Genomic DNA, 27,240 nt, shown 5'->3' with positions numbered 1-27,240 from the left:
TTGGCATTTTTTATCCGCAGTTATAGAAACTTACCAGGCTGAGGTTATTCCCTAATGTGCCGATATTTTTCTAGGAAAATATGATGCAAAAAAGCTGTAACCTAATGATAAATTAAACATATTTCTATTGTTTTGTCCCTCAAATGATTCAAAAAAGGGCAAAGTTATGGATTACATTTGAAAACGTGGTTTTACATCCTTTTATTTCTAAGCGACGAGACTAGAGAGTATAGTTTTCAAAGCTTTTCATCAAATGTGTATATTCGATGAACTGGTTGTGAATGTAAAATATACATTGTTACATTGTCCTATTCCGTTTGTAATCCAAAAATGAATTTGTTACAAGTTTGCATACAAGTGCACGAATTTACACGAATTTAAATACAGCACGTACACGCGCACGTTTGTACTCACAAAAAAACAAAAAAAAAATCACACACACGCACGTTCGCTCGCATCGCACGCACGCACGCACGCACGCACTGCACACACACACACAGCACACCTCGCTCGCACTGTTGTTTCTTATGATTTTTACAACATACATGTATTTGTTTCATTTCGTAATATGTAACATGTATTAACCATTGTTTGGCAGGTACACGGTGTATTGTATATCCCCCCAAGATTTTTTTGTTTGTTTCGTAAAAATTTCTTAAAAAACAAAGGGGAAATAAATCGCTGTACAATTTTATAAAATTTTTTTAAAAATTTTCTTTTGTTTCTTATGTTTTTAAGTATATTTGGTTTCTAGGGTTAAAAAAATTATTTAAATTAAAAAATTTCACATCAATTTTTGTGTTTATTCAAAAATTTTTTTTACTTTAAAATAAAACTTTTCTTTTTTCAAAATGTTTGTCGTAAATTAAATTGATGTACTTTAAAATGTTTTAAAATTGTCCCTTTTTTGTAAAAGAGAGTGGAAAAGGGTTTTTGTTTTTTAACCCAGGGCCCGGGGAGGGCCCAAATTTTTAATTTGTGTAAAATTTTTTTTAAATAACGTGAGATTTTGGTTTAAAGGGTTTCCCAAAAGGGATTTTGGGGCTTTAAAAGGGGAAAAATTTTTTTAAATAAAACCCTGCTGCTCAGAAGCATTTGGAAATGATGCATACATTTCTTAGAAATCTACTTTCTTTTTGCAGCTTGTGTCAAATATATTCTTGTTTGAAGCAAATCTTTCTAACACGGCGGGCAAATCTTCTGACATTGAAAGTTTCAAGAAGCATTTCGGGAATAAGGTAATTTCATTTAATGATAATACTTAGTGTATTACATATTTAAACAAAGAATACTCTATAAAGTTTATTACGATATAAGTTGACTAACCGCAATATGATTTATGACCTATATACTTTTTATTAGTGATTTTCACATCCACTTAGAGTTTTTTCATGTTTACTAAGTAGGCTGAGGTAAATAGATAAAGGAGTCCAAAGACCGTTCTTTATAACTAACTTTTATTGTATTGACACCACGTGTTGAGTCTTATTTTTACTTCCCTTCATTATCACATATAACACCCTGGATTTGCATAAGAAAAACAAACTATAAATTTTATTGTATTTTATTAGATCTTTTTTATTGCATTTAACGAATAACATAGAAAATTAGATTTTGATAATGCAGTACCATTTATGCTTTCGGAATAAAAAATAAACATAGTAAGTGTCGTATATCTCGTAGTTTCGTTTATATAAGAAACGTTGCATAATTCAAATAAAAAGTTGTTCTCATTTAGAGTGTTGTATATAAAGGTTTCAACGTAAATGATAAAGCAGGTTTTGATAAAGCAAAAATCAATTTTGTAACAAACTGCTGACATCATATACCATATACAATAACGAACTGTCTGGTAAAAAACTATAGCAAAATTAAGAACCCAGAAGTGATTTGAAAATTATCATCCAATCTTTTTTATATAATCTTTGTATCTTTATTTTGGTTTTATCTAATGTCCTGTCATTTAGTCCCTTTACTGTCCAAATGCCATATTGTTAGGCGCTAACTGGGAAAATGCGTATCATTTTAATAAATTTGAGACTTTGTATTTGTGCAGGCAATTATCCTATATCGTTGATATATACATTTATGTCTTATTAGATATATTTTCTGTATATGTATCGTATTTATTTAAGTTTATTTTAGTTTGATTTGAAAGGAAGCTGTATAAGCTTATAGATACAATATCGAATCCGTTCCTGGAACCAACCAGTAGCCTATCAATGAGTGTAAGTTTCTTATTAAAGGAAAATACTGGTTAGCCCAACACGGCAAGAGATCCTAACAGATGCTAATTCCAACCGGCCATTCCGCCACACAAATATCTTACACGAAAACATTTGTGTATAACATAAATTAATTCAACATATTATTACAGGTTGAACATGCAGAAAGGCGGGAAAAAGTGATTGTTAAATATTACAAGTGGAGAAATCAAAGTAGCGATAAACAAACGCTTGAACGATGGCTACTTAAACCAATCAAGATTGAAAACGTAAGTTATGTGTAATTATGATCATTTTTTAAATCAAGCTCTCGTTTCAAATAAAAAGCTACTAATAAGTTTTAAAGATCTCTATATTATGTTTTGTATAGATATTTCAGATTTTACCGGAGATATTGCAAATTATACAACACCAGACAAATATGCTACTTAATATCATTTTGTATGGAACGAAAATCACAGTTGACCCTGTTTAAACGATGTCCGTGAAGTACGCGGGCTAACGGGCTAGCAGTCTAGCGGGCTAACAGTGTGAACTGAACGGGCTAGCAGTCTAGCGGGCGAACAGTGTGAACTTGTCGGGCTAGCAGTCTAGCGGGCTAACAGTGTGAACTGGGCGGGCTAGCAGTCTAGCGGGCTAAACTATCAATCTTAACAGATTAAACAAGAAAACGTTATGATACATATCCTAGCAGTGTGAAGTGGGCGGGCTAGCAGTGTGAACTGGGCGGGCTGGCGGGCCAGCGGGCTAAACTTTAATACTTAATGTGAATCCATATTAAAACCTCATGATACATTTCCTAGCAGTGTGAAGTGGGCGGGCTAACAGTGTAGCGGGCTAACAGTGTGATTGGGGGGCTGGCGGGCAGCGGGCTAAAACTCTAAAACTTAACTGATTCAACATCAAAACGTTATGGATACATTACCTGTGCAGTGTGAAGTGGGCCGGGCTACAGTGGTAGCGGGCTAGCAGTGTGAACTGGGCGTGCTGGCCGGGCCAGCGGGCTAAACTTTGAATGACTTAATTGAATCAACGCATGTAAAACCTCATGATACATTTCTAGCAGTTTCAAATGGCGGGCCTATCAGTGTAGCGGGCTAGCAGTGTGAACTGGGGCCGGCTGGCGGATGATTGCATGCGGGCTTAAACATTACAACTACTTGATTGAATCCATATTAAATATTCATGATACAGTTTCCTAGCAGTTGTGAAGGTGGGCGGGCTAACAGTGTGTTAGCGGGCTAGCAGTGTGAATGGTTGGGCGGGCTGGCGGCCAGCTGGGCTAAACTCTAAAACTTAACTGATGTCAACATGAAATATCGTTATGAATACGTACATTACCTGGCAGTGTGAAGTGGGCCGGCTAACAGTGTAGCGGGCTAGCAGTGTGAACTGGGTGGGCTGGCGGGCCCTCGGGCTAAACTTTAATATTTGTTAAATTGAATCATCATTAAAACCTCATGATACATTTCCTGGCAGTGTGAAGTGGGCGGGCTAACAGTGTAGCGGGCTAGCAGTGTGAACTGGGCGGGGCTGGCGGGCCAGCGGAATAAACTCTAAAACTTAACCAATTGAACATGAAAACGTTATGATTACATTTCCTAGCAGTGTGAAGTGGGCGGGCTAACAGTGTAGCGGGCTGGCAGTGTGAACTGGGCAGGCTGGCGGGCTAAACTCTAAAATTTAACTGATTCAACATGAAAACGTTATGATACATTACCTGGCAGTGTGAAATGAGCGGGCTAACAGTATAGCGGGCTAGCAGTGTGAACTGGACGGGCTGGCGGGCCAGCGGGCTAAACTTTAATACTTAATTGAATCAACATTAAAACCTCATGATACATTTCCTAGCAGTGTGAAATGGGCGGGCTAACAATGTAGCGGGCTAGCAGTGTGAACTGGGCGGGCTGGCGGGCCAGCGGGCTAAACTTTAATACTTAATTGAATCCATATTAAAACCTCATGATACATTTCCTAGCAGTGTGAAATGGGCGGGCTAACAGTGTAGCGGGACTAGCAAAGTGAACTGGGCGGGCTGGCGGGCCAGCGGAATAAACTCTAAAACTTAACCAATTGAACATGAAAACGTTATGATACATTTCCTAGCAGTGTGAAGTGGGCGGGCTAACAGTGTAGCGGGCTGGCAGTGTGAACTGGGCAGGCTGGCGGGCCAGCGGTCTAAACTCTAAAACTTAACTGATTCAACATGAAAACGTTATGATACATTACCTGGTAGTGTGAAATGAGCGGGCTAACAGTATAGCGGGCTAGCAGTGTGAACTGGACGGGCTGGCGGGCCAGCGGGCTAAACTTTAATACTTAATTGAATCAACATTAAAACCTCATGATACATTTCCTAGCAATGTGAAATGGGCGGGATAACAGTGTAGCGGGCTAGCAGTGTGAACTGGGCGGGCTGGCGGGCCAGCGGGATTAACTCTAAAACTTAACTGATGCGACATGAAAACGTTATGTTAAATTACCTGGAGTGTGAAGGTGGGCGGGCGCAACAGTGGTAGCGGGCCATAGCAGTTGAACTGGGCGGCTGGCGGGTAGCGGGGATGGAACTTTAATACTTTAAGTTGAATTAAATTAAAACCTCATGAATAGCAACTAGCGCCTAGCAGTGTTTGGAAGTGGGCGGGCTGGCGGTGCCAGCGTGGCCCTAAACTCTAAAACTTAACCATGAAACATGAAAACGTTATTGATACTTAACTGGCATGTGTAAGAGGAGCGGGCTAACATTGTAGCGGGCTAGCAGTTGTGAAACTGGGCGGGGGGTGGCTGGGCGGGGGCCAGTCGGCGCTAAACTTTTAATACTTAATTTGAATTCCATATTATATCCTCATATGGTCATAAAATTTACGCGTGTGGCAGTGTGAAAGTTGGCGGGCGAACAGTGTAGCGGGATAGCAGTGGTGAACTGGGCGGGCTGGCGGGTCAGCGGGCTTAACTTTAATACCTAACTGAATTCAACATGAAAACCTCATGATACATTTCCTAGCAGTGTGAAAGTGGGCGGGCTATTCACGTAAAGAATCCCCATATAGTGAGGAAAGACTCTGAATGGAGTACATTCTGTACGGTATCGGTATGCCGTCCGCTTTGTGGTTTTTTCAAATTTGACACTGCTCGTATTAGATTTGTGAGGATAGTGCAGGGAGCACAGAAAGATGGCCCATGTTCAGGAAGCCATAACGCGTGGATCTTTCCTATGTGCCCGGGTTGTAAAAGCACTGATACACGGCACCTCGGTTTTTAAGGTCAAATCGAAAGGACTGTGGTAAATGCTTACGGAGGAGCGGACGAATCGAACGCTTCTAATGTACTGCGGCCTTGATTGCCTCGGTGATTAATATATAGTGTATTTTAACCACCCAGGAGCCTCAAACTCAGGCTAGATTCAGATGTTGCCTTATATTATGGACAATGGCTTGGCTGTTGTCGATTGTCACGAAAGTATACACGGTGCAGTATGGCGCAGCTACTGTTGAATATCCTCTCGTGGGTGGTTCGAGCAGCTTCTGCTTCACGTACATGAGGTTCTACATTTGATTGCGCCTAATAATAACCTTATATTGCAGAGTTTTTGTTTTTCTGTTTCAGTTAAGATTGTCGTTTTTTCTGTATATAACTACATCATTTGAATATATCAATACGGATTTTAAAAACTTTAAGTGTAACATATTTGTGGACAGTTCTCAAGGATCGTGTATAGCATATGAAAAACAAGCATTGTTAGCCCGCCGAGTTCACATTGTCAGCAAATGCATCATAACGTACCTTTAGTCGTAGTGTCAAAATAATTAAGTATGGAATTTAGACAGTAGACTGCTAGCACGCTGAATTTGTAACGGCTAGCCCGCTACACTGTTTCATGGGGTAATGCTAGTCGCTCGTCGAGCTTATTACTGCTAGAAAATGTATCATAAGGTTTTAGATGTTTATTAAATTAAGTATTAACGTTTATCCCGCTGGCCCGCCAGCCGCCGCCCAGTTCACACTGCTAGACCGCTATACTGTTAGCCCGCCCCCACTTTCACACTGCCGGTAAAGTCTGCAATAAACGTTTTCATGTTGAATCAACTTAAGTTTTCAAGAGTTTTATTCCGCTGGTCCGCAGCCTGCCCAGTTCGACACTGCTAGCCCGCTACACTGTTAGACCCCCCCCACTTCACACTGCTAGGAAATGTATAGGTTTTCATGTTGAATCAGTAAGTTTTAGAGTTTAGCCCGCTGGCCCACCAGCCCGCCCAGTTCACACTGCCAGCCCGCTACACTGTTAGCCCGCCCCATTTCACACTGCTAGGAAATGTATCATGAGGTTTTAATGTTTGATTCAATTAAGTATTAAAGTTTAGTGCCGCGTCCGCCAGCCCGCCCATTTCACACTGCTAGCCCGCTACACTGTTAGCCCGCCCACTTTCACACTGCAGGTAATGTATCATAACGTGTTCATGTTGAATCAGTTAAGTTAAAGTTTATCCCGCCAGCCCCGCCCAGTTCACACTGCTAGCCCGCTTACAATGTTAGCCCGCCCATTCACACTGCTTAGGAAATGTATCATGAGGTTTTAATATGGATTCAATTAAGTATTAAAGTTTAGCCCGTTGGCCCGCCAGCCCGCCCAGTTCACACTGCTAGCCCGCTACACTGTTAGCCGCGCCCACTTCACACTGCCAGGTAATGTATCATAACGTGTTTCATGTTGAATCATGTTAAGTTTTAGAGTTTAGCCCGCTGGCCCGCCAGCCCCGCCCAGTTCACATTGCTAGGGGCCGCTACACTGTTAGCCGCCGCCTATCATTACATACACTGCTAGGAAATGCATCATGAGGTTTTAATGTTGATTCAATTAAGTATTAAAGTTTAGCCGCTGGGCCCGCCAGCCCGCTCAGTTCACACTGCTAGCCCGCTACACTTTTAGCCCGCCCCTTCACACTGCCAGGTAATGTATCATAACGTTTTCATGTTGAATCAGATAAGTTTTTAGAGTTTAACCCGCTGGTCCCCCAGTTCACACTGCTAGCCCGCTACACTGTTAGCCCGCTACAACTGTTAGCCCGCCCATTTCGCACTGCTAGGAAATGCATCATGAGGTTTTAATGTTGATTCAATTAAGTATTAAAGTTTAGCCCGCCAGCCCGCCCAGTTCACACTGCTTTCCCGCTACACTGTTAGCTCGCCCACTTCACACCGCTAGGAAATGTATCATAACGTTTTTTTCATGTTCATTTCAATTAAGTATTAAAGTTTAGTCCGCCGGCCGCCAGCCCGCCAGTTCACACTGCTAGCCCGCTACACTGTTAGCCCGCCCAATTCACACTACCAGGTAATGTATCATAACGTGTTCATGTTGAATCAGTTAAGTTTAAAGTTTTAGCCCGCTGGCCCGCCAGCCCGCCAGTTCACACTGCTATCCACGTAACACTGTTAGCCCGCCCATTACACACTGCTAGGAAATGTATCATGAGGTTTTAATATGGATTCAATTAAGTATTAAAGTTTAGCCCGCTGGCCCGCCAGCCCGCCCAGTTCACACTGCTATCCCGTAACACTATTAGCCCGCCCATTACACACTGCTAGGAAATGTATCATGAGGTTTTAATACGGATTCAATTAAGTATTAAAGTTTATCCCGCTGGCCCGCCAGCCCGCCCAGTTCACACTGCTAGCCCGCTACACTGTTAGCCCGCCCACTTCACGCTGCTAGAAAATGTATCATGAGGTTTTATTGTTGATTCAATTCAGTATTAAAGTTTAGCCCGTTGGCCCGCCAGCCCGCCCAGTTCACAATGCTAGCCCGTTACACTGTTAGCCCGCCCACTTCACACTGCCAGGTAATGTATCATAACGTTTTCCTGTTGAATCAGTTAAGTTTTACAGTTTAGCCCGCTGGCCCGCCAGCCCGCCCAGTTCACATTGCTAGCCCGCTACACTGTTAGCCCGCCTATTTCACACTGCTAGGAAATGCATCATGAGGTTTTAATGTTGATTCAATTAAGTATTAAAGTTAAGCCTGCTGGCCCGCCAGCCCACCCAGTTCACACTGCTAGCCCGCTACACTGTTAGCCCGCCGACTTCACACTGCTAGGAAATGTATAATAACGTTTTCATGTTCATTCAATTAACTTTTAAAGTTTAGACCGCTGGCCCGCCACCCGCTCAGTTCACACTGCTAGCCCGCTACACTGTTAGCCCGCCCACTTCACACTGCTAGGAAATGTATCATAACGTTTTCATGTTCATTCAATTAACTTTTAAAGTTTAGACCGCTGGCCCGCCAGCCCGCTCAGTTCACACTGCTAGCCCGCTACACTGTTAGCCCGCCCACTTTACACTGCTAGGATATGTATCATAACGTTTTCATGTTTAATGTGTTAAGATTTAGAGTTTAGCCCGCTAGACTGCTAGCCCGCCCAGTTCACACTGTTAGCCCGCTAGACTGCTAGCCCGACAAGTTCACACTGTAAGGCCGCTAGACTGCTAGCCCGCTCAGTTCACACTGTTAGCCCGCTAGACTGCTAGCCCGTTAGCCCGCGTACTTCACGGACATGTTTAAACGTTATAAAATGTAATTGCAGTTATTTAAATATAAGTGATCGATAATGATCAACAATAGTGAAATGTACATAAATTTGATAGTGGTGATTTTATATATAATTTATAAAGGGTATCGATACCCTTTAAATCAACGATAACAATATCGGTTTTTTTAGAAAAAGCAGTGCTGGCCATACTATGGGATGGACATCCAGGAAGCATGGTCACTGGGCTACACAGGACTTGGCGTCAATGTTGCTATTGTAGATATTGGGGTAGATGTTGACCACCCGGACTTAAAACGAAATATTGTAAGTTGTTTTTCAAAAAAAAATGCCAGAAGTATACAAAAACAATAGCATAGATGTTGAATATGTGCGGAATTTATATGCAGTTATAAAGCTCTATCATCACAAAGTTTGAATTTTGATTAAATGGATAAGCGCCAAAGTTTCAAACTGTAATTAAATAAAGCACAAATAATCATACAATTACAATTTATTTGCCAAAAACCTTTAATCCTGCTTCAATAAGCTATAATAATTATAAGCTAAACATATGTCTTGAAAGAATTAATGCATCTTTCAATCTAAACGTGTGATCTGTAGCACCTTTATGAGGGTAATTAAAGTTTTGCAGAAATAGCACAAGCATATTTTCCATTTACAGGATTTGAATCTTTCGTACAGTTTTGTGGACAAAAATTACAGCTTTGTTAGTCCTGACCGTTTTAGAGACTACATGGAAACCGAGGAAGTAACAAGGTGCTATTTTTTTTATCTTATAGCTGTCTGTCTCACTGTCCCTTACTTTTGCTTAAAGTAGCATAATCAGTTACATATTGTACAATGTTAAACGTCCTTCATTAAATAATACTTTATTGAACTGAAAAAATATATCTTAAAAAGGAAAGAAAACATAATTGTCTTTTTATTCTTTCACACACACACACACACACACACGCACGCACACACATACGCACACAGACACACTCATACGTACGTACATACCTACTTATCTATATACATAAATATATAAATTTGACGTGTTCAATATTGATTTTGCAGTCATGGGACAATGGCGGCTGGACTTATTGGTGCGGAATTTGGTAATCTAATATGTTCTGCTGGAGTTGCATTTAATGGAAAGTTGGCAGGTTTGAAAACTAATTTTAAACATTTCAAATTTTATTGTGTTCACCTTAACTGAGTGTGTAACAAACTATAAACGATTTTAATTGATATGCTTGTTTTTTTATATTTATCGTGCAGACCAATTATGACATTACGATTCCATAAGGAATTATCAGTAAGTAAATTAAGCACTTTCGTTTTTATTAGATAAAATTTATGTCAGGTTTGGTAATACAGTTTTCAAACAGATAATAGGCATTCCAATGGGTACTAATTATGCACCCCTGATAGCTGATTTATTTCGTTACTGCTATGAGAGGGATTTCATGTTAAGTCTTTATTATACATTCATTTAACAACACTTCCCGCTACCTAGATGATATCCTTAACATGAATAATCCTTATTTCGATTAAATGGTTTCTAAAATATATCCCAGTGAACTAAAAATTGAATAAAACTAACTCTTCAGACGTTATAACATCTTTTTTAGATTTAAACATTTCTATCATTAACAATACTATAGTAACTAAAATCTACGTGTTACGCAATTTATTTATTACTAGCAAACTTCTTAAACAAGGTTATCGTTATAATAAATTGCGCAAATATTTTACGAAGTTTTACCATCGTAATTCAGATTTAGTTTTAAAATTTAATAGTTACTTGAAAACTCTTTTACGACGCATAGTAATTTCTCTGCCGTCTTCACTAAAATTATCAAACGGTTTATTAAAAGAGGTTATGACCCAATTATTTTAATTGTTCAACCTTTTTACAGTTGGATGCTACGCTTTTCTCTTTTAATTACATCTGACGACTAAGTGGGAGACTCTATGATGGACAGTTCTTAAAACCCTTTGGGACTATATTGTCTTAATGTTCGTCTTCTGTCTTGCTTTGTCGGGCCCTTGTCGGTGATTTTCTTGTTGCTCTGCCTTCCTTTAAGTCATCGAGTTCTTTGGTAATGGTCAATAGGCTGTACCTTTTTTTACATATTTACAAAATCTTGTCTGTGTTTTATTTATTTCGTCTAAAGTAACCATGACCATTGTTAGAATTTCACTCGGCGGGGATTAATTTTATTTACACTTTCGTGTCATTCAGGAACATATTGGGGGTAAGAATGAGGTTTGGCGCGCCTAAACCCGATTTAACTACCACTTACCGTTCCAAGGCGGTACCACTCTATGTTCCTTCACGTGTTTTTCATGTCTGTGTTGTTATTTGTTTTTGAATGTTTACATGTTTTTGATATATGCCTTGTTGGATTGTCGATTACGGTAGGTATTTTCTCACACAGCCTCCCATTTTTGACCCCCTCTCCTTTTCACCCTTACGGCCCTTGTCCCTTTGGTTCCGTATGGACCCGTTTTGGTTTATATTCTTTTGCACGTTGCATGTCCCTCTCCTTTCGCCTAGGGTCACTATTATTTTTAATAATTTTATCTATTTAATGTTTACATAATTGTTCATGTTCATTCATCTTCTTTCATGAAAGTTCTCTTCATGTTCATTCTGGAATATTCTTTCTCTAAGTAGTTTAGTATTCAAAGTTGTTCACTGATAGTATATGTATGATGAATGTTTGTACTTCGAGTTGTGTGCTATTTTGTGGTGTTGTGTGATATTGATATACTGATTGTGTGCTATTGTACTGCTACATAGAAATATATATGTTTGGATTTGTAATATTGGATATTCTGGACTTATTGTATTTATTCTGCTGTGGACATTGGACATTGATAATATCTGAGTTGTGGACAATTGAATTTCGAACTGTGAGTTAAACTTTAGGACATTTGTTAAATTCGAGGTCTTGGATAATAGTTAGCTAAACTTTATTTTCATAATTCTTATATTATTGTAAATAACTGTTTTTCTGTTTTTCTTTAATCAAAATTGTAATATTTGTTGCTGCGTTATCTTCTCTGTTACGTTTAGGTCGTAACAAAACATACACATTGATAATATTGCGTTCCGTTATTTGTATTTCGTTTGAAGAAATCATTGCTTGTTCTAAAGCGGCGTCATTCGATTATCTTTACTGGTGTACATGTATTCTCGTGGTAAGAAGGGGAAACTTTCAACTTTCACTTAAGTTGTAGTAGTTTGACCTATGTTTCAAGATTACACTTTGATGACGTAGAATGACGATTTCTAATTTCCCTTTCAGCTCTAAAAGTGTTCCAAATAAACAAGCATTACATCAGTTTGGCAATAAAAGAGGGATTTCCATTTTCAATAGTTAATGTCCCTTCTGCACTTGAATATAAACGACAAGACATAGATATTTATTCTTGTAGTTTCAATCTTCATAATAAATACAAATCGGCAACCCCAGAGATGAAGACAGCGTTACAGGAAGGAGTTCTGAAGGTATGGGTTATCATGTTAAGAAATACTGATCAATTTCCTTGAATTCACTTTAAATATATACAATAACAGCTTATGCATGCCATTTATCTTAAGAAATTAATTGACATATGCTTCCTTTGTTGGTCTATTCAAATGTTAAATTAAATAGGAAAGTCAACATGAAAAAAGAATAAAAATGAAACAGATGGTTCTGTAACAGTACTCCTTGTACGCTACGACTTCTAGCACATACAGTAATATTTATAAATATTTCAAATAAAACATATTTTAGAGATATCCATTTACTCGATTTATACATTCACAAAACTATTATCTTTTTCGAAATGTATCAAAAAACAAACACAGTGTTGAATGCGGTCTATGTTAATAATAATAATCTGAAACACCTCTAGTATTGATATGCCGATATGATAAAACGTTAACCAACGAATGCTATTTTTTTGCTTTTAAAACCAATATTTCTATAATCATAGCATAAAGATAATTAAATCATATTTTTATCTTTTTCTCTGTATAGGGCAGAGGGGGTAAGGGGAGCATTTTTGTATTTTCTGCAGGAAATAAAAAAGGTCCGGTTTATGACTGTAACATGGAAGCTCTTGCAAACAGTATTTATACGATTACAATTTCTAGTGTTGGCAAGGACGGCTCGATACCTTCTTATGCTATACCCTGTGCCACTACCTTGGCTTCTACATATGGAGAGTTTAATACACTCAGAGGTCCAAAGACTTTGGTGAGGCCACTTTAGAAATTCAGCTATATATAATAATTCTTATAATACCATATGTTTTCATTCTATCTGGCCAATTAAAAAATCAGCTATGAAAAATACATTTACTATGTTAACTCGAAAGATATTACCCAATTTAGTTTGTATCTAAAAGCATACTTCTAAAACTTAATATAATTATCATTATTTCTGGTACAAACTAATTACACCTCTTCATTAAGGAAACTACAAGTCACGATGGCATGTGCGATTACTTTAAAGGAACTTCAGCATCAACAACTTTAGCGTCTGGAATAATTGCTTTAACCTTACAAGCAAAGTAAGTTATACAGATTTTGTCCGATTATTATTCACGTATTGATTCAAATATATAAACATGTATGTATATAAATTTTACTAAAATGGTATGGCCCTTTGATTAATTGGCAATGAACTGATACTGTTCAATAGGTAAAATATATATACGAGCGTATGATCAAAAAGTTCTCGGCACGATATACTTCTAGCAACTACACTGACATTTACACACGATACGTCGATACCCATATCTTATTGAAGATTACTGACTGAGTTACACGCGGTTTTATACAGATAAAGTAACATAAAACACACTTTGATCAGTAGAGGGGTGTATCATGTAGACCAAATGGAGAAAGTTGAAATCAGAGCCGTCATTAAGTACCTCTGTAAGAAAGGGATGTCCCCAAGGTATCCATGAAAACTTCATGGATATACTTGGGAAGGAGTCCCCTTGCTATCGCACTGTGAAAAAATGGGCTGTTGAATTTAAGAGGGGCAGGGCGAGTATTTAAGACGATGAGCGGCCTATGCGGCCAAACGAGACACCCAACGATGAAACTGCTGAAACTGTGCACGATCTGGTAATTTGCAACAGAAAGCGAGACCTGCAAAGCATTGCTATGGAAGTAGGTATAAGCTTTGGTTCAGTTCAGGCAATTCTGACTGACGACCAGAAACGGCCAGGCTTGACATTGTAAGATATATTCTGTCTCGCAACGAGGATGAACCTGATTTTATCTACCGGATCGTAAATCAGGATGAAACATGGCTCCATAACTTTGATCCGGAATCCAAAAAATCAGAGCATGCAGTTGAAGCCTCTGCTCACCCCCTCCGAAAAAATAAAAGAGGGTGTCATCAGCAGGGAAGATAATGTCTTCTTTTTTGGGGGGATATTTAGGGGATAATCATGATTGGCTATCTTAGGCAAGGTCGTACCATAAACGGTACGTACTATGCAGACAAATTGAAACGTCTGCGTCAAGATATCGCGAGTATAAGGAGGGGCACACTGACTCAAGGCGTTCTGTCCCTACACGACAATCAGCCAGCTCATACATCCCAAGTTGCAATGGCTGCTGCAACTGACTGTGACTTTTAAATTCTTTCCGAATCCCCCATATTCTCCGGACTTGACCCCTCTGACCTCTACCTGTTTCCGAAACTGAAAACAAAGCTTCGTGGTACACGTTTTGGAAGCATGAAGGTGTCACGGAGGCGGTCAATGAGTTCTGTGATTACCATAATAGAGAGTTCTATTTTGAAGGGTTTCACAAATTGGAACGCAAGTGGGCATAGTGCATTGATGTAGAGGGCTATTAAATTGAAAAGTAAGACCATTAGTTTGGTTCTTTGACTACCAGAAGTACATCAGGCCTAGAACTTTTAGATCAATTCTCGTAAGTAAAAAACATATACAATTTGTTTGAAAAATGAAAGGGTGCCGTTTTATCAACAAAGACAGTCGTAACTGCGATCTTATCTTACGACCGATACTTACGACCGAGCTTACGATTTCCTCATGACCGTTTTATGAACACGGTCGTACGCCCTCAGTCGCAGCTAAGACCATTTTCGGTCGTACGACCGTATAAACAGTAACCATACAGTCGAAAGTACGTTTCCGGGTCACGTGATTTCCCGCGCACCTGTCAATGTAAACACGACTGCATAAAGATGATAAACCACAGGACCCCGAAATTCTATCCAAAACAAAGAAATAACGATTTTAAAAAATCCCATATATATACTATACAAAAAACCTATGCATAAACTGAATACCGTGTATGCCTCGTCGAAGTAGCTTTAATAACGGCAAAGCATGGGGGAGAATCAAAAAGGACATTTAAATACGTTTAAGGGCGTGAGGGATGTTGCACGTATTCATTATCCCTCATGTACAGACTCAATCAAACCGAGTCTGCAATTTTGATGTAATTTTGTTGTGATTAATGCTTCCGAGTTCCAAATTAACTAAATAAAGTACAAAAAATCGACAAGTCTTTTTGTGTTAGAATGCGATTTCTTTTCTTGTAGAAGATTTAAAAAAAAATACATGGGATACATTGTATATTGATATTTATTAAATAAAAAAAAAACAGTAAATCATTCACGGATTTATATAAATCCGTGAGACAAATAGATACTTATTTGCGGATCAAAATATAGAGATGCATCAAAAGGAGGACATAAATCCGTCTATAAAAAATGTTATAGACGATGTCAAATTTTTTAAATCCCTTCTGCATGTTATGCACATTATTTCTAATAGAAGCGGTAGCGTCATTCTGGTCACCCAAGGATACTATTAAATATCACTAATGACTATGTAAATATATCCCTTACATCCCTGTATTTATAAGAATATTCTGAATAAAAGTCAAAGAACGTGATAGTATACATCATTGTGATCTGTCAACTGTAAAGTATCTTGTCCTAACTGTGTGAGTAAAGCAAAAGGCTTCCAAAGCATAGCTAGTGTTTTAAGATTTTTTTACTTCGAACAAAGCGCTGTTGATGACACCAATCAAGGTATGTGCGTTCATGACATTGAATAAGTTACAGGTGGCACAGCTTGAATACAAAATATATTTACAGGGCTCTGAGGTAAAATGCTATCCAACATCTGCAAACATTAGAAGAGTCTTTCTTAGCAGTTTCAGCTAAGATTAAGGAAAAGTTGAAAACAATATGGCTGGCTTATTTGTAAAAGTATTTACAGAACAGTAAGTGTTAGAATGTTACAAAGTCTTTTATTATTATTCAAGTATGACAATGAATACATATTGCAAAGAAAATTATGACATTGAAATGACATGTTACAACTTTTTCTAATTCATATTAATTTTTAATAATACCTGTTTAGAATTGATGTACATATCTGCTAGAAAACAATCTTGAAACTAGATAACAATATAAAAACAATATGTTTTAACAGACACAGGGTACTATTCAGACAAGAGCAGTTAAGACGAAGATAATTATAAATTTAGCACATTAAAGATAAAATGTCACTTCCAGGGAATTCTGTAGAAAGTTTCACAGCTTTACATTAAGATTGTTTATTTTCATTATTGTCCCTTTTGTGTTATTTTCTTTGTGTTTTTAATATTCATCCCAACAATTTTTAATGCATTCAAGTAACAATAAATCAATAAATATCAATATAAACACATATGTTACATTGATTTATCTCATGTCATTTTACTTTCAGATGAATTGTAACACATAAATCTTTGTTTTTGTAAAGTCACTTTCTTATTTAAGTCACTTTGTTTTCTTATGCAACCTCACTCGACTTCGTCTCGTGAGGTCAAGGCATAAGAAAGGTCACGTGATTATGGTATAATTTACGCAAACCCAGAAATCGTCAACGCAGCAATGGTATATCTATTACATAACATCATTTTCTGAAACATTACATGAAAGACAATTTTTTTAAGTATCAATGTGACATAAAAATAAAGAAAAATCTGCTATATAATTGTTGATAAAAAATATGTGTGATTTTCAACATAACTATCAATGTACTGTCAAACTGGGACATACATGTATTTCCCAGTATCAATGTTAGAACAAATGCGGGGTGAAAGAGATATCTCATATCTAAGATAGTAGGGCACCCACTTTAAATGACTAATACAAAATAAGTTATTTTAAATAGTCAAACTTATTTTGAAGTTTTAATGTGATAATTATATTTTAGAAAAAAATATAAAGTACTTAACTGATTATCATTAATACCATATAAATATATTAGGGGAAAAGTAATATATCTACAATATTTTGATTTGGTCCATACTTATTATATAACAAGAAATGTGCTAAAACATTGAATAATTTAATCACCATAATTGATTGCATTTCACATGTTCCACCTTAATTTGTGTAAAGCACATAACAACACATAACCAAAAAGCGAGGTGTAGTGCTTTAATCAGATTTCATAGAAAGAGGGGCGAAGTGAACTCTAAAACTGTCTATATTTCAAACTCACCTGTCTGCACAAGTTACTTGTCCTTTGTTTACAATCCTCTTTTCATGTGATACACCAAATTGGATCTGAAGATGCTCATTTCGCATTCATGTACATGCTTTACCAAACAACAGTGCTCCAGTTTCATTTGCATTCTCATTACAGCACTGTACTGTAGGTTAACATAATGTTGCCATGTTGATTTCACATTATTAGCACATGTCTTTCGCAACTTCATTGAAAGGTCTACAAAAGAACATACTTAACTAATTATAACAATCAAATTGGTTTAATAGCTTGACAATTAACACAATTGTTATTGACAATTGTTAGATCTATATTCTGTCTGAAATCTGCACTGTCCGAAATTTCTGTACTAAAATATTTCGAAAAGAAAAGTAGGAAACGGTATAGAAAATTGTAAGAATCATTTGCTAACCTGGCTACAGATGTGACAGGAGTTATATTAAACACATATATATACGTCGGTTGTACTAAAATTAAAGTAATATAACTAACCATAGCTTCTTCGTGGAAATTATCCGGAGATTAATCTGGAAGTGATAGTTGCGTCCCTGTGATGTTAAAATAGAATCAGCACTGTACATAAACATGTACGCGGAAAACCTACGTTAGTTGAAAACTTCAATTGTTCAAATATTTGTGTTTGAAAGTTCCTATCGGGAATTATGCAAAAATGGCCGCCATTTTTAAGATCTTAAGCCTACTTACGACTGGTCTGAAGCAGCCTTAAAGTTACGACGTAAATCTACGACGTCTTAGCTACGACCATGTTGATAAAACGCGACGTAGACGTAAGATCGGTCGTACGACCAAATCTTAGCTACGACCGGGCGTACGACCGTTGATAAAACGGCACCCAGTGTTTTAGTTATGAATAAAATAATGTGAAGCTGCTAAGAATTAGACTAATATGTAAATCTATAAACACTTTAATACATATTATATTTAATCTGCTGCATAATATTTATTAACAAAAATAGACTTGAGATATTTTGAACGTTTTTTACTTTTTCAGTCCTAAGCTGACTTGGAGAGATGTTCAACACATAATAGTACTATCTTCTTCTCACGAAAGACTTGAACATACCGGAAGAGTCGGAAGACTAATGAAAAATGCTGCCGGGCTACAGTGTAAGCTTATAAGTAAATACTCGAATACACGACACTTTCAAATAATCAAATCAAATACATGCAATTTAACCTTAATGTAGGTTAACAACAGTTTTCCCCAGCACTATTTATGCTGCTGACCGTTACAAGGCGGCGCCCCTCTGTGTTCCTCAGATGTATGTCTATGTTGTTTTATACTGTTTAAGTACGATAAGTATCTTCCCCTTTGCCCCTAGGTTTTATTTATTTTATTTATCCCCTCCCTTCCCCACGTCTCCTGTCCCCTTCCCCTGTGACTTTATGGGCCTATTTTTCAATCATTTATTTGTTTTCTTTGTTCTTTTAGTTCCTTATCAGTAACTTATTATTCATGATTTTAGTGGTTGGCCTGCACGTGCCCTTGTTCCATGTCCTGTTTTTGTTTTGGGGTCCTCCTGGGCTCCTTGCCACTGGCTGTTGTTGCTTGGTCGGGTGGGGGTTGCGTCCATTGAACGTCTCCTTTCCTTGTTCTTGTTTATCGTGTTTCATGATATCATATGACGTTGGCATTAATACACATAATGGAAGAACTAAAGTGCTTTTTGAGTTATAAGTATATGCAGTTAAGGGTAACATTAAAAGATAAAGTAAATGCATCTAACACATAAATTGATGCCTCAGGAATAATCTCTGTATCTGCGTGTAGATGATACATGAGAATATACATGAAATTATTAGAGAAATAATACAGGATTTATTAAGCTGGAAGCCGTGAAAAAGTGGTAATTACATAATTATTATTTGCAACAGCTTAAAAATTCTAGGGAGTATCTTTATTGACGTTTTTTTCGACGTATAGGAAAGTTTTAAACTGTCACTTGATTGATGCCAGCACTATTAAGAATTGAGAATTGAGTACTGCTCAAGCCGATGCGAGGGGCGTGAGGGATGTTGCACTTATTCATTAACCCTCATGTACAGACTCAATCACACAGAGTCTGCAATTTTCATGTAATTTTGTTGTAATTAATGCTTCCGATGGATCACATTGTTTCTAGATTTTTCTTACTTTGATTAAGTCACACCAAAGCGGGTAAGATAACGCAGCGATTTCCCAGCTTAAATTGTGGAAGATGACACCTGTGCATTCATTGTTTCATGGACGAGCGGTAAACGACCTTAACCACTAACTTGGTCACGGAGGGCTCTCTTTAAAATATTAATTAATCGAAAGACTTTCAATAGAATGCACACTATTGAGTTCAAAGTGAGAGTAAACCTTTTGAAACATTTCATGACATTTGAATAATACTGCTAATATTAATCACATAAATTTGACTAAGTTGGAACATAAATATGCAAAACATACCAGGTTGTTGACATAATAGCGCTGGATAAAGCTGAAGTAAACTTGTGCTGTTGCAATGTCAGAAGTAAGTTGATAAATAACTGGTTTGCATAATAAAACTTCAAATGTGAATATGTGAATTTTGTAGATACTTCTTTCTTTGGATTTGGATTGATGAATGCTACGGCTATGGCATTGTTGGCTGAAAAATGGTCGACTGTACCACCTCAAATACAAACTACAGTATACGAAACAAAAAGAGAAAATCGGTAAGTATTGCTGACTGAACCACAAAACCGTCAATTACTATATGAATTATAAAACAAAATGTGTGTTGACAAATTACTTCAATTACTCTTAGATTTACTCTCCAGGTATGAATATTTTATCATTGTCAAACAATCGGATGAAAGTTCATTGAATTGTGTCACTGATGCGCCTCTATGCTGTGTTTTTTTAGAATTATGTAAAAATGTGGATATTTCATGTAGAGGGGTTATGAATAATACCAAATTGAAAATTTTCATGAGGTTTTTCGAAAGTTATTGGAAATTCCAATAGGTGTAGTTATTTAGCTCTTATACTGCAAGTTCAATGAGAAGTGCGTCAAACTTTGAAAAAAAAAGGTTTATATTAAAGTTATAATGTATCAGCTTCACAGATATATGAGCCTCTGTGTTGTCTAAAAGGTCATTTTAGTTGGCATGAAACATGTAAAGGTGGTAAAACAGACATAACAGAGGCCCCCGTCCCGGTCAGCGTAAGATTGCTGCTACAAAAGCTAATGTTATTGCTGTGGAAAATCTGATTAAACAAGATGCCAGACTTAAAGGAAAGAACTTTGCGACATTGTTGGTATATAATCGGGGTCAGTACTTAGTAGTAAAAACTGAAAAATGGACACCCGTGTACAAATTGCCAAATATCTTACAAAGCGCGCTAAAATGATTTTTTCTGATTAGATATTTGCTCAAATAAAGAATTAAATGAGAACATTACAATACATTGTAAATACGCCAATTATGCAATAAAACAGTTATTACATAATAAGTAAAATAAGCTTTATAGAAGACTTACTTATAAACACACTTTGTTTTATATTCCCACAGTATTCTAAGATTTATGAGGATTGATCAAATAGTTATTGGCTCGATGTACTTTCAGTAGTCAGAGAATCCAACTAATGGTCTTAATTTTCAATAAAATCGCCCTCTACATCAATGCACTTTGCCCACCTGTGTTCCAGCTTTAACCCTTCAAAATAGAACTCTCTATTTTGGTCCTCAAAGAATTCATTGACCGTCTTCTATGACACCTTCAATGCTTCCAAAACGTCTACCACGAAACTTGGTTTTCAGTTTCGGAAACAGGTAGAAGTCAAAGGGGTCCAAGTTTGGAAAATATGGGGGATGGGGAAGAATTTAAAGGCCGCAGTCAGTTGCAGCAGGCATCGCAACTCAGGATGTGGGAGCTGACGCATTGTCGTGCAGGAGCAGAACGCCTTGAGTCAGTTTGCCCCTCCTTTTACGCGCGATTTCTTGACCTTGACGCAGACGTCTCAATTCATCTGCATAATACGTATCGAATATAGTTCCACGTTGCTCAAGATAGTCAATTATGAGTATCCCCTGACTGGCCCAAAAAATTGAAGCCACCATTTTCCCTGCTGATGGCTACATCTTTGATTTCTTCGGAGAGGGTGAGCCAGGTAGCTCCCACTGCATGATCTGTTTTTGGATTCTGGATCGAAGTGATTGATCCATGTTTCATCCTGAGTTACGATCCGGTAGATAATATCAGTTCCATCCTCGTAACGAGACAGAATATATCTTGAAATGTCAACCCATGTCCGTTTCTGGTCGTCAGTCAACTGTCTGGGGACCCATCTAGCGGAAAACCTTTGACATGCCATAGACATCAGTCAGAATTGCGTAAACTGAACCAAAGCTTATACCTATTTCACTAGCAATGCTGTGCAGGTCTCGCCTTCTGTTGCACATGACCAGATCGTGCACAGCTTCGGTGTAGTGACTAGAAGTATATCGGACCGAGAACTTTTTGATCATACCTCGTACAGTGTTTATGATTTTTAATAAATTCTATTGGTCTTTACTTTTATATTTTAGGCTACTCCATCAAGATGCGATAGCTGTAACAGTTCAAGTGGGACCATGTGAAAAGAGTGAACAAAGTGTGACTTTCTTGGAGCATGTACAAGTAGAGCTGAAATATGATAAACAGTTTGAAGCTTTGTTGGACATATTGCTTTGTTCGCCGTCGAATTCCTGCTCACTTTTACTAAACAGGAAAGCCTATGACGGGAAACATGATTACAAAACTAACTCATATCATGGTAAACGATACTGGAATTACACATCAGTACACTTTTGGGGAGAAAATCCTACTGGACATTGGGTTCTGATTGTTCATAAGAGCAATCATCTTGATCATGGTACGTACCTGATATTTAAAATGTTTCAAGTTTTGTTATCGAAAACAACCTAAATGTTTGATTAATTTGTTATTATCAAGTTGTTTTCACTTGTAAATTTGACAGATATGTTATATAGTATTATATTAATAATAGAACTATCGCTCTGTTTTTCAGAATTGTTTAAACTGCAAAGAGTTGCATTAACGTTATATGGAACATCACACAACCCCTCAGAGAGATTTTATAACGTGCATTACTATGATAATAATTTGAAAGAGCAGGGATTTTTTAATCTAACTGAGTGGTATAGCAAGTTTAAACATTATGTGAAAAATGAACTTCCAAAGAATTCTAAAGACAGAACTGAAGGTGCTTTGAAAGAGTCTAGTCAAGGATTTACAGGCAATGAAGTGTATATCGCCGTCGTTACAAGTTTTATAATATTTGTTATAATTCTAGTTGGTTGCTACTGTAAGGAATTCAAGGAAGCTTTGCCTTAGTACGCATAGAACGAACCATTCTTGATTCACATGCCTCGTTTCATTTACGTTAATTATGATAGGATGGTGCTTCTAGTTTAAAATTTACTCATGTCTCTAATATAACACTAATAGAGTAATTGTCCCGATTATCCATCAATATTCAATAAACTAGAAATTAATTATGTAAATGCAATCTTCGGCAAACTGATAACAAGAATTAGTCATGTTTTGTCGTTTGATATTTGAAGACAATGGACTTTATTCAAGATAAAAGAATCGATTTGTTCATAATGATAGAATGGATTAAGTTCTTAATGAAAGAATTAGGCCTGGTTTAAAATGACAGAATGGGAGTTTAAAATGAAAGAGAAAACGAAAGAAGCAAAAGTCAAAATAAAAATAAAAAGGATCATTTGTGATATCATGTTGTAATATTTTTAGTTTAGATCTATATATATCAACATCTTATAACGCCTTTAATTTGACTTTATCTATAACAATTGTGACCACTTTGTTTTGATTTACAGAATAAATTCCTTTATTGAATTTTGATCCATGTTCAAGAAAGAGCATAGGTGAGTCACGACATTAGCAGAGCATATTTTCTGGTTTTAAAATCAAACTTTTGTACTATTTGCATAGAAATCTAGCCCATAAAGTACAGCTTAAAGGAAAAGAATCTTTATTTTTAGTATAGTCATTTATATACAAACTATTTGTTTTAATTTTACATAATGATAAGAATAACAAGCAACATTTTTCTGCCGGGTAAGCGCAAATACTCAATCAAGAAGTCATTAGTTTACTTATATTGTTTTATGTCATTTTCTTTATTATTATTTACCTTAAGATATTTTGATGTGTAAAATTCCTGTACACCTCTAGCAAAAAAGGGTTATAGAAATCTGTAAAAGAAGAAGTGATCCCTCTGAAGCACTGAATACACATATATTTCATGAAAACTGCAGTTTCGGTTTGATAGAACACGTTCATGAGATAAAATGTAAAAGTGCAACATCTCTCACATACCATAGCACCGGCTTAAGTTATTTTTTATATGCAACACATCGTCCTTGATCCTAAAGGCCAAGAAAATCTTACAATACTGATCCAATGTGATGTACAGGACAACCTTTTACAGCTGCGATTTCTTTTGGGTATTCAGCTAAACCTTCTCTCCGCCCTGTGGACCACTCATCTTATGTACAAAAACAACATAGATATGGATGATAGGAATGTAGTGCCGTTCTCTTTTGATATCTTGGTAAAGATGCATTTATAAGGATGCATTTATCTTAAGATCCTAAAACAAATTTAAGGTGTTCGAAACGACAACAAACAATGCATTGTATGTAAAATTTTGTTAAAAACTATAATATCAGTCATTAGTTAAATGTTTATCTAGATAAACGGAAATTCCCGGGAACACTTATGAATACAGTCACTTTTTTAGAGACTAATAACATGATTTAGTTAATACCTGCTCATTTTATGTTTGTAAAATTCAATTGGTTACCAGTATTTGTTGAATCACAATTCAGTCGTAAGTAATAAAAAAGGTTAATGATTAAAGATCAAGAAAGAATGAAACCCGGCATGCTGAACTTCAAGCTTTATGAAAACTAGAAGTTTATAATATAATAACTACTTATTTTTGTTATAAAATGTTTTTAAATAAAATTACTAATGACAAACAGTACAATCCTTAAACAAAAAGGTCGCTGTAGAAATAGAAATAATAGATTATGTATAAAATGTAATATGCAAGTTATTGCAAATGAATAACATTTTTATTTGAATGACATTCTTTTTCTGATTTAAGAATTAGCATAGCGAAGTTTGATTATATTTTAAGGCATATTGGAATCTATTTCAAAACAATTGCAGTGATAAATCTAGCTAGATATAATTACTTTTCTTTAAATAAAAAAACTGGTAAGTTTTCTGTAAAGTTATTTAAGTAAAATGATATTAACTCAAAGCTTTTTTTCCTGATATTTCTTGTCATCATGTTACAATGTCATAATCGTTATTATACTTTACTTTTCTGTGGTTTATAAATATATAGATATCAGGTAGTATACAGGCGTATAATTAATTGTCTTAACTTGAAATGTGTCGTCACGCCACAGATGCCCCCGCATGCAGCCAAATTTTCAAATGTTATAATAATATTTAATGCCAAATTTATTTGCACAAACTAAACTAATTTTTGTTCTAAGTTCAAAGCCTGTAAACAATTTAATGTAAACGCAAACCATTTTTAAACAAAGTTCAATGCCCTGAAACTATTCAGTGTTGACCTTTTGCAAATTGCATATTGCATATTTTAGCTGAGATAATGACTACACTTATTTTTACAAAAGTAAGAGGGCTGAAACTGAAAATTTCATGTTTTCCAACGTTCAAGAGAGATAACTTTGTCCAATGTCATCGAACCATGACCAACTTCAAAGTTTGACACGTTACTATATATCAAATTTGAGTTGAATGTGTTCAACCATTAACGGAACGAACGGAAACTAATTTCTTTTTCAATGTTCTAGAGGGATAAGTAAAACAGTAATCATCAAACCATGACAAAATACGAACTTGACCAGCGTATTCTTGTGACATATGTATATGTAAAATTTGAGTTAAATATTTACAACTGTTGGGTAGATAATGAACGTAAAATGAAATTTTCATATTTTTACAAAGTAATAGGGGCATAGCTCTGCTAAAAATCATCAAACCATGACCAAATTTGAACCTGACCTGTGCAATTATTTGGCATATCCATATGTCCAATTTGAGTAGAGTGTGCAAATGATGAGACGGCAATCAATGGAAACTGATTCAAAGGGGCATAACTGCCAAAAATCTCGAACCATGACCAAATTTTTATGGCAGGGCATTAAAATGATATAGATCAGGTTCCTTAAATGGTAATACTACCAACACTGGCTTTTTATCATGTTTGGCTTTTGCAGGTTGTAGTAGATGAAATCCGTTTCTTTATACTGTAAACTGTTTAAGTGGTTTTATTATTTCTATTTATTGAAATAAATTATATTTTTTGCACACATGTTAATTCAATATTGTCTATCTTGCCATGTATAATTCATTGATTCCATTTAAATTGATGTACATGTAATGCTGGTGAATCATGTATGTTTTATTGCAATAATAACATGTTGGATTCTTATGCCAAAATATTTTTTGAATTTTTCTGCCATACATCGGGTATATGTTTTTTGTTATTTTCATTTTTTTACTTGACCTGTAATAGAGAATACAGCTTCCTATACATAGTTTTGACATTGTTAATTTCAAATTAGACATATTTAGTAAAAATTTCATAGATTTTAACAAATTTCTAAGATAAAATTATTTTACTCAAAGATCAGCATGGTATATATTTAATTCAAGTTATTTATCAAAATCATGTACACATCTATAGTTATAAGCAGTATTTTATACCAATAAAGAATATATCCCACGAGTCTTTTAACATTTATGTGCCAGTGTATTTTACATACATGTATTTTTATTCTTCTGTCTGTTTGTTTTGTAGACTATTTCGAACTTATCATTGAGCCTTTGTATTAAATTGAAATACTTGCGTTATTTGAGTTAAATGTGTTATATTTTTCTAAAGTTGATTCCATTATTTTGCTCCGTAAACGACCTGTTTCTGGTCATTAACCAGTACTAGACTTTGATATTAACCAGTACTAGACTTGCTCATTAACCAGTACTTGACTTGGTCATTAACCAGTCCTAGACTTGGTCATTTAGCAGGGTTAGACTTTGCCATAACCAGTCTTAGACAAGGTCATTAACCAGAGATTGACTTGGACATTTACAAGTAATGGACTTGGTCATTAACTAGTACTAGACCTTGATATAAACCAGTACTAGACTTACAGGACTTGGTCTTTTACTAGTCCAAGACTTGGTACTTAACCAGTCCTAGACGTGGTCATTTACCAATACAAGACGTGGTCATTAACAACTCCTAGACTTGGTCATTAACCAGTACTAGACTTGGTCATTAACCAGTACTAGACTTGGTCATAAACCAGTACTTGACTTGGTCATTAACCAGTACTAGACTTATCATAAAACAGGCCTAGACCAGTTCATTTACCGGTACTAGACTTGGTTATTATCCAATCCTTGACATGGTCATTATCCAGTACTAGACTTGGTCATTAACCAGTTCTTTGCTTGTCATTAACCAGCCCTTGACTTGTTCATTATCAAGTCCTAGACTTTGTAATTAACCAGTACTGGATTTTGTCATAAACCAGTCCTAGACTACCTCATTAACTAGTACTAGACATGGTCATTAACCAATCCTATACTTGGTCAGTAACCAGAAATTGACTTGGTAATCAACCAGTTTTTGTGACTTGGTCATTAAAAATTCCTAGACTAGGTTATTAACCAGTCCTAGACTAGTTCATTAACTAGTACTAGACTTTGACATTAACAAATAATAGACTTGGTCATTAACCAGCACTAGACTTTGATATTAACCAGTACTAGACTTGGTCATTAACCAGTTCTTGACTTGGTCATTAATCAGTCC

At 36.4% G+C, this 27,240-nt stretch overlaps 1 protein-coding gene and 1 long non-coding RNA gene across 2 annotated transcripts; one reads left to right on the top strand and one right to left on the bottom strand.

Annotated features, from left to right (window-relative positions):
• Positions 1-1,142: 1,142 nt before the first annotated feature.
• On the top strand, positions 1,143-26,271 carry LOC132737329 (neuroendocrine convertase 2-like; the record flags this gene model as incomplete). The annotated part of the gene is made up of 12 exons (XM_060724595.1): positions 1,143-1,238; positions 2,378-2,494; positions 8,945-9,079; positions 9,438-9,532; positions 9,836-9,924; positions 12,076-12,278; positions 12,796-13,014; positions 13,233-13,330; positions 18,327-18,442; positions 19,897-20,017; positions 21,875-22,200; positions 22,357-26,271. Coding segments are annotated over 12 exons (1,941 nt in total), but the record flags the coding sequence as incomplete, so codon positions are not given.
• On the bottom strand, positions 15,870-18,179 carry LOC132737331 (uncharacterized). The gene is made up of 3 exons (XR_009626721.1): positions 17,807-18,179; positions 17,309-17,533; positions 15,870-16,721 (listed from the first exon to the last, which is right to left on the bottom strand). It is a non-coding gene; the product is annotated as an uncharacterized LOC132737331 (long non-coding RNA).
• Positions 26,272-27,240: the final 969 nt, after the last annotated feature.

The sequence above is a fragment of the Ruditapes philippinarum genome, unplaced genomic scaffold (assembly GCF_026571515.1).
Source record: "Ruditapes philippinarum isolate M1 unplaced genomic scaffold, ASM2657151v2 ctg6375_1_1_1_1, whole genome shotgun sequence".
In the NCBI taxonomy this organism is placed as follows: Eukaryota; Metazoa; Mollusca; class Bivalvia; order Venerida; family Veneridae; genus Ruditapes; species Ruditapes philippinarum.
This window is presented reverse-complemented; position numbering and strand designations above follow the sequence as displayed.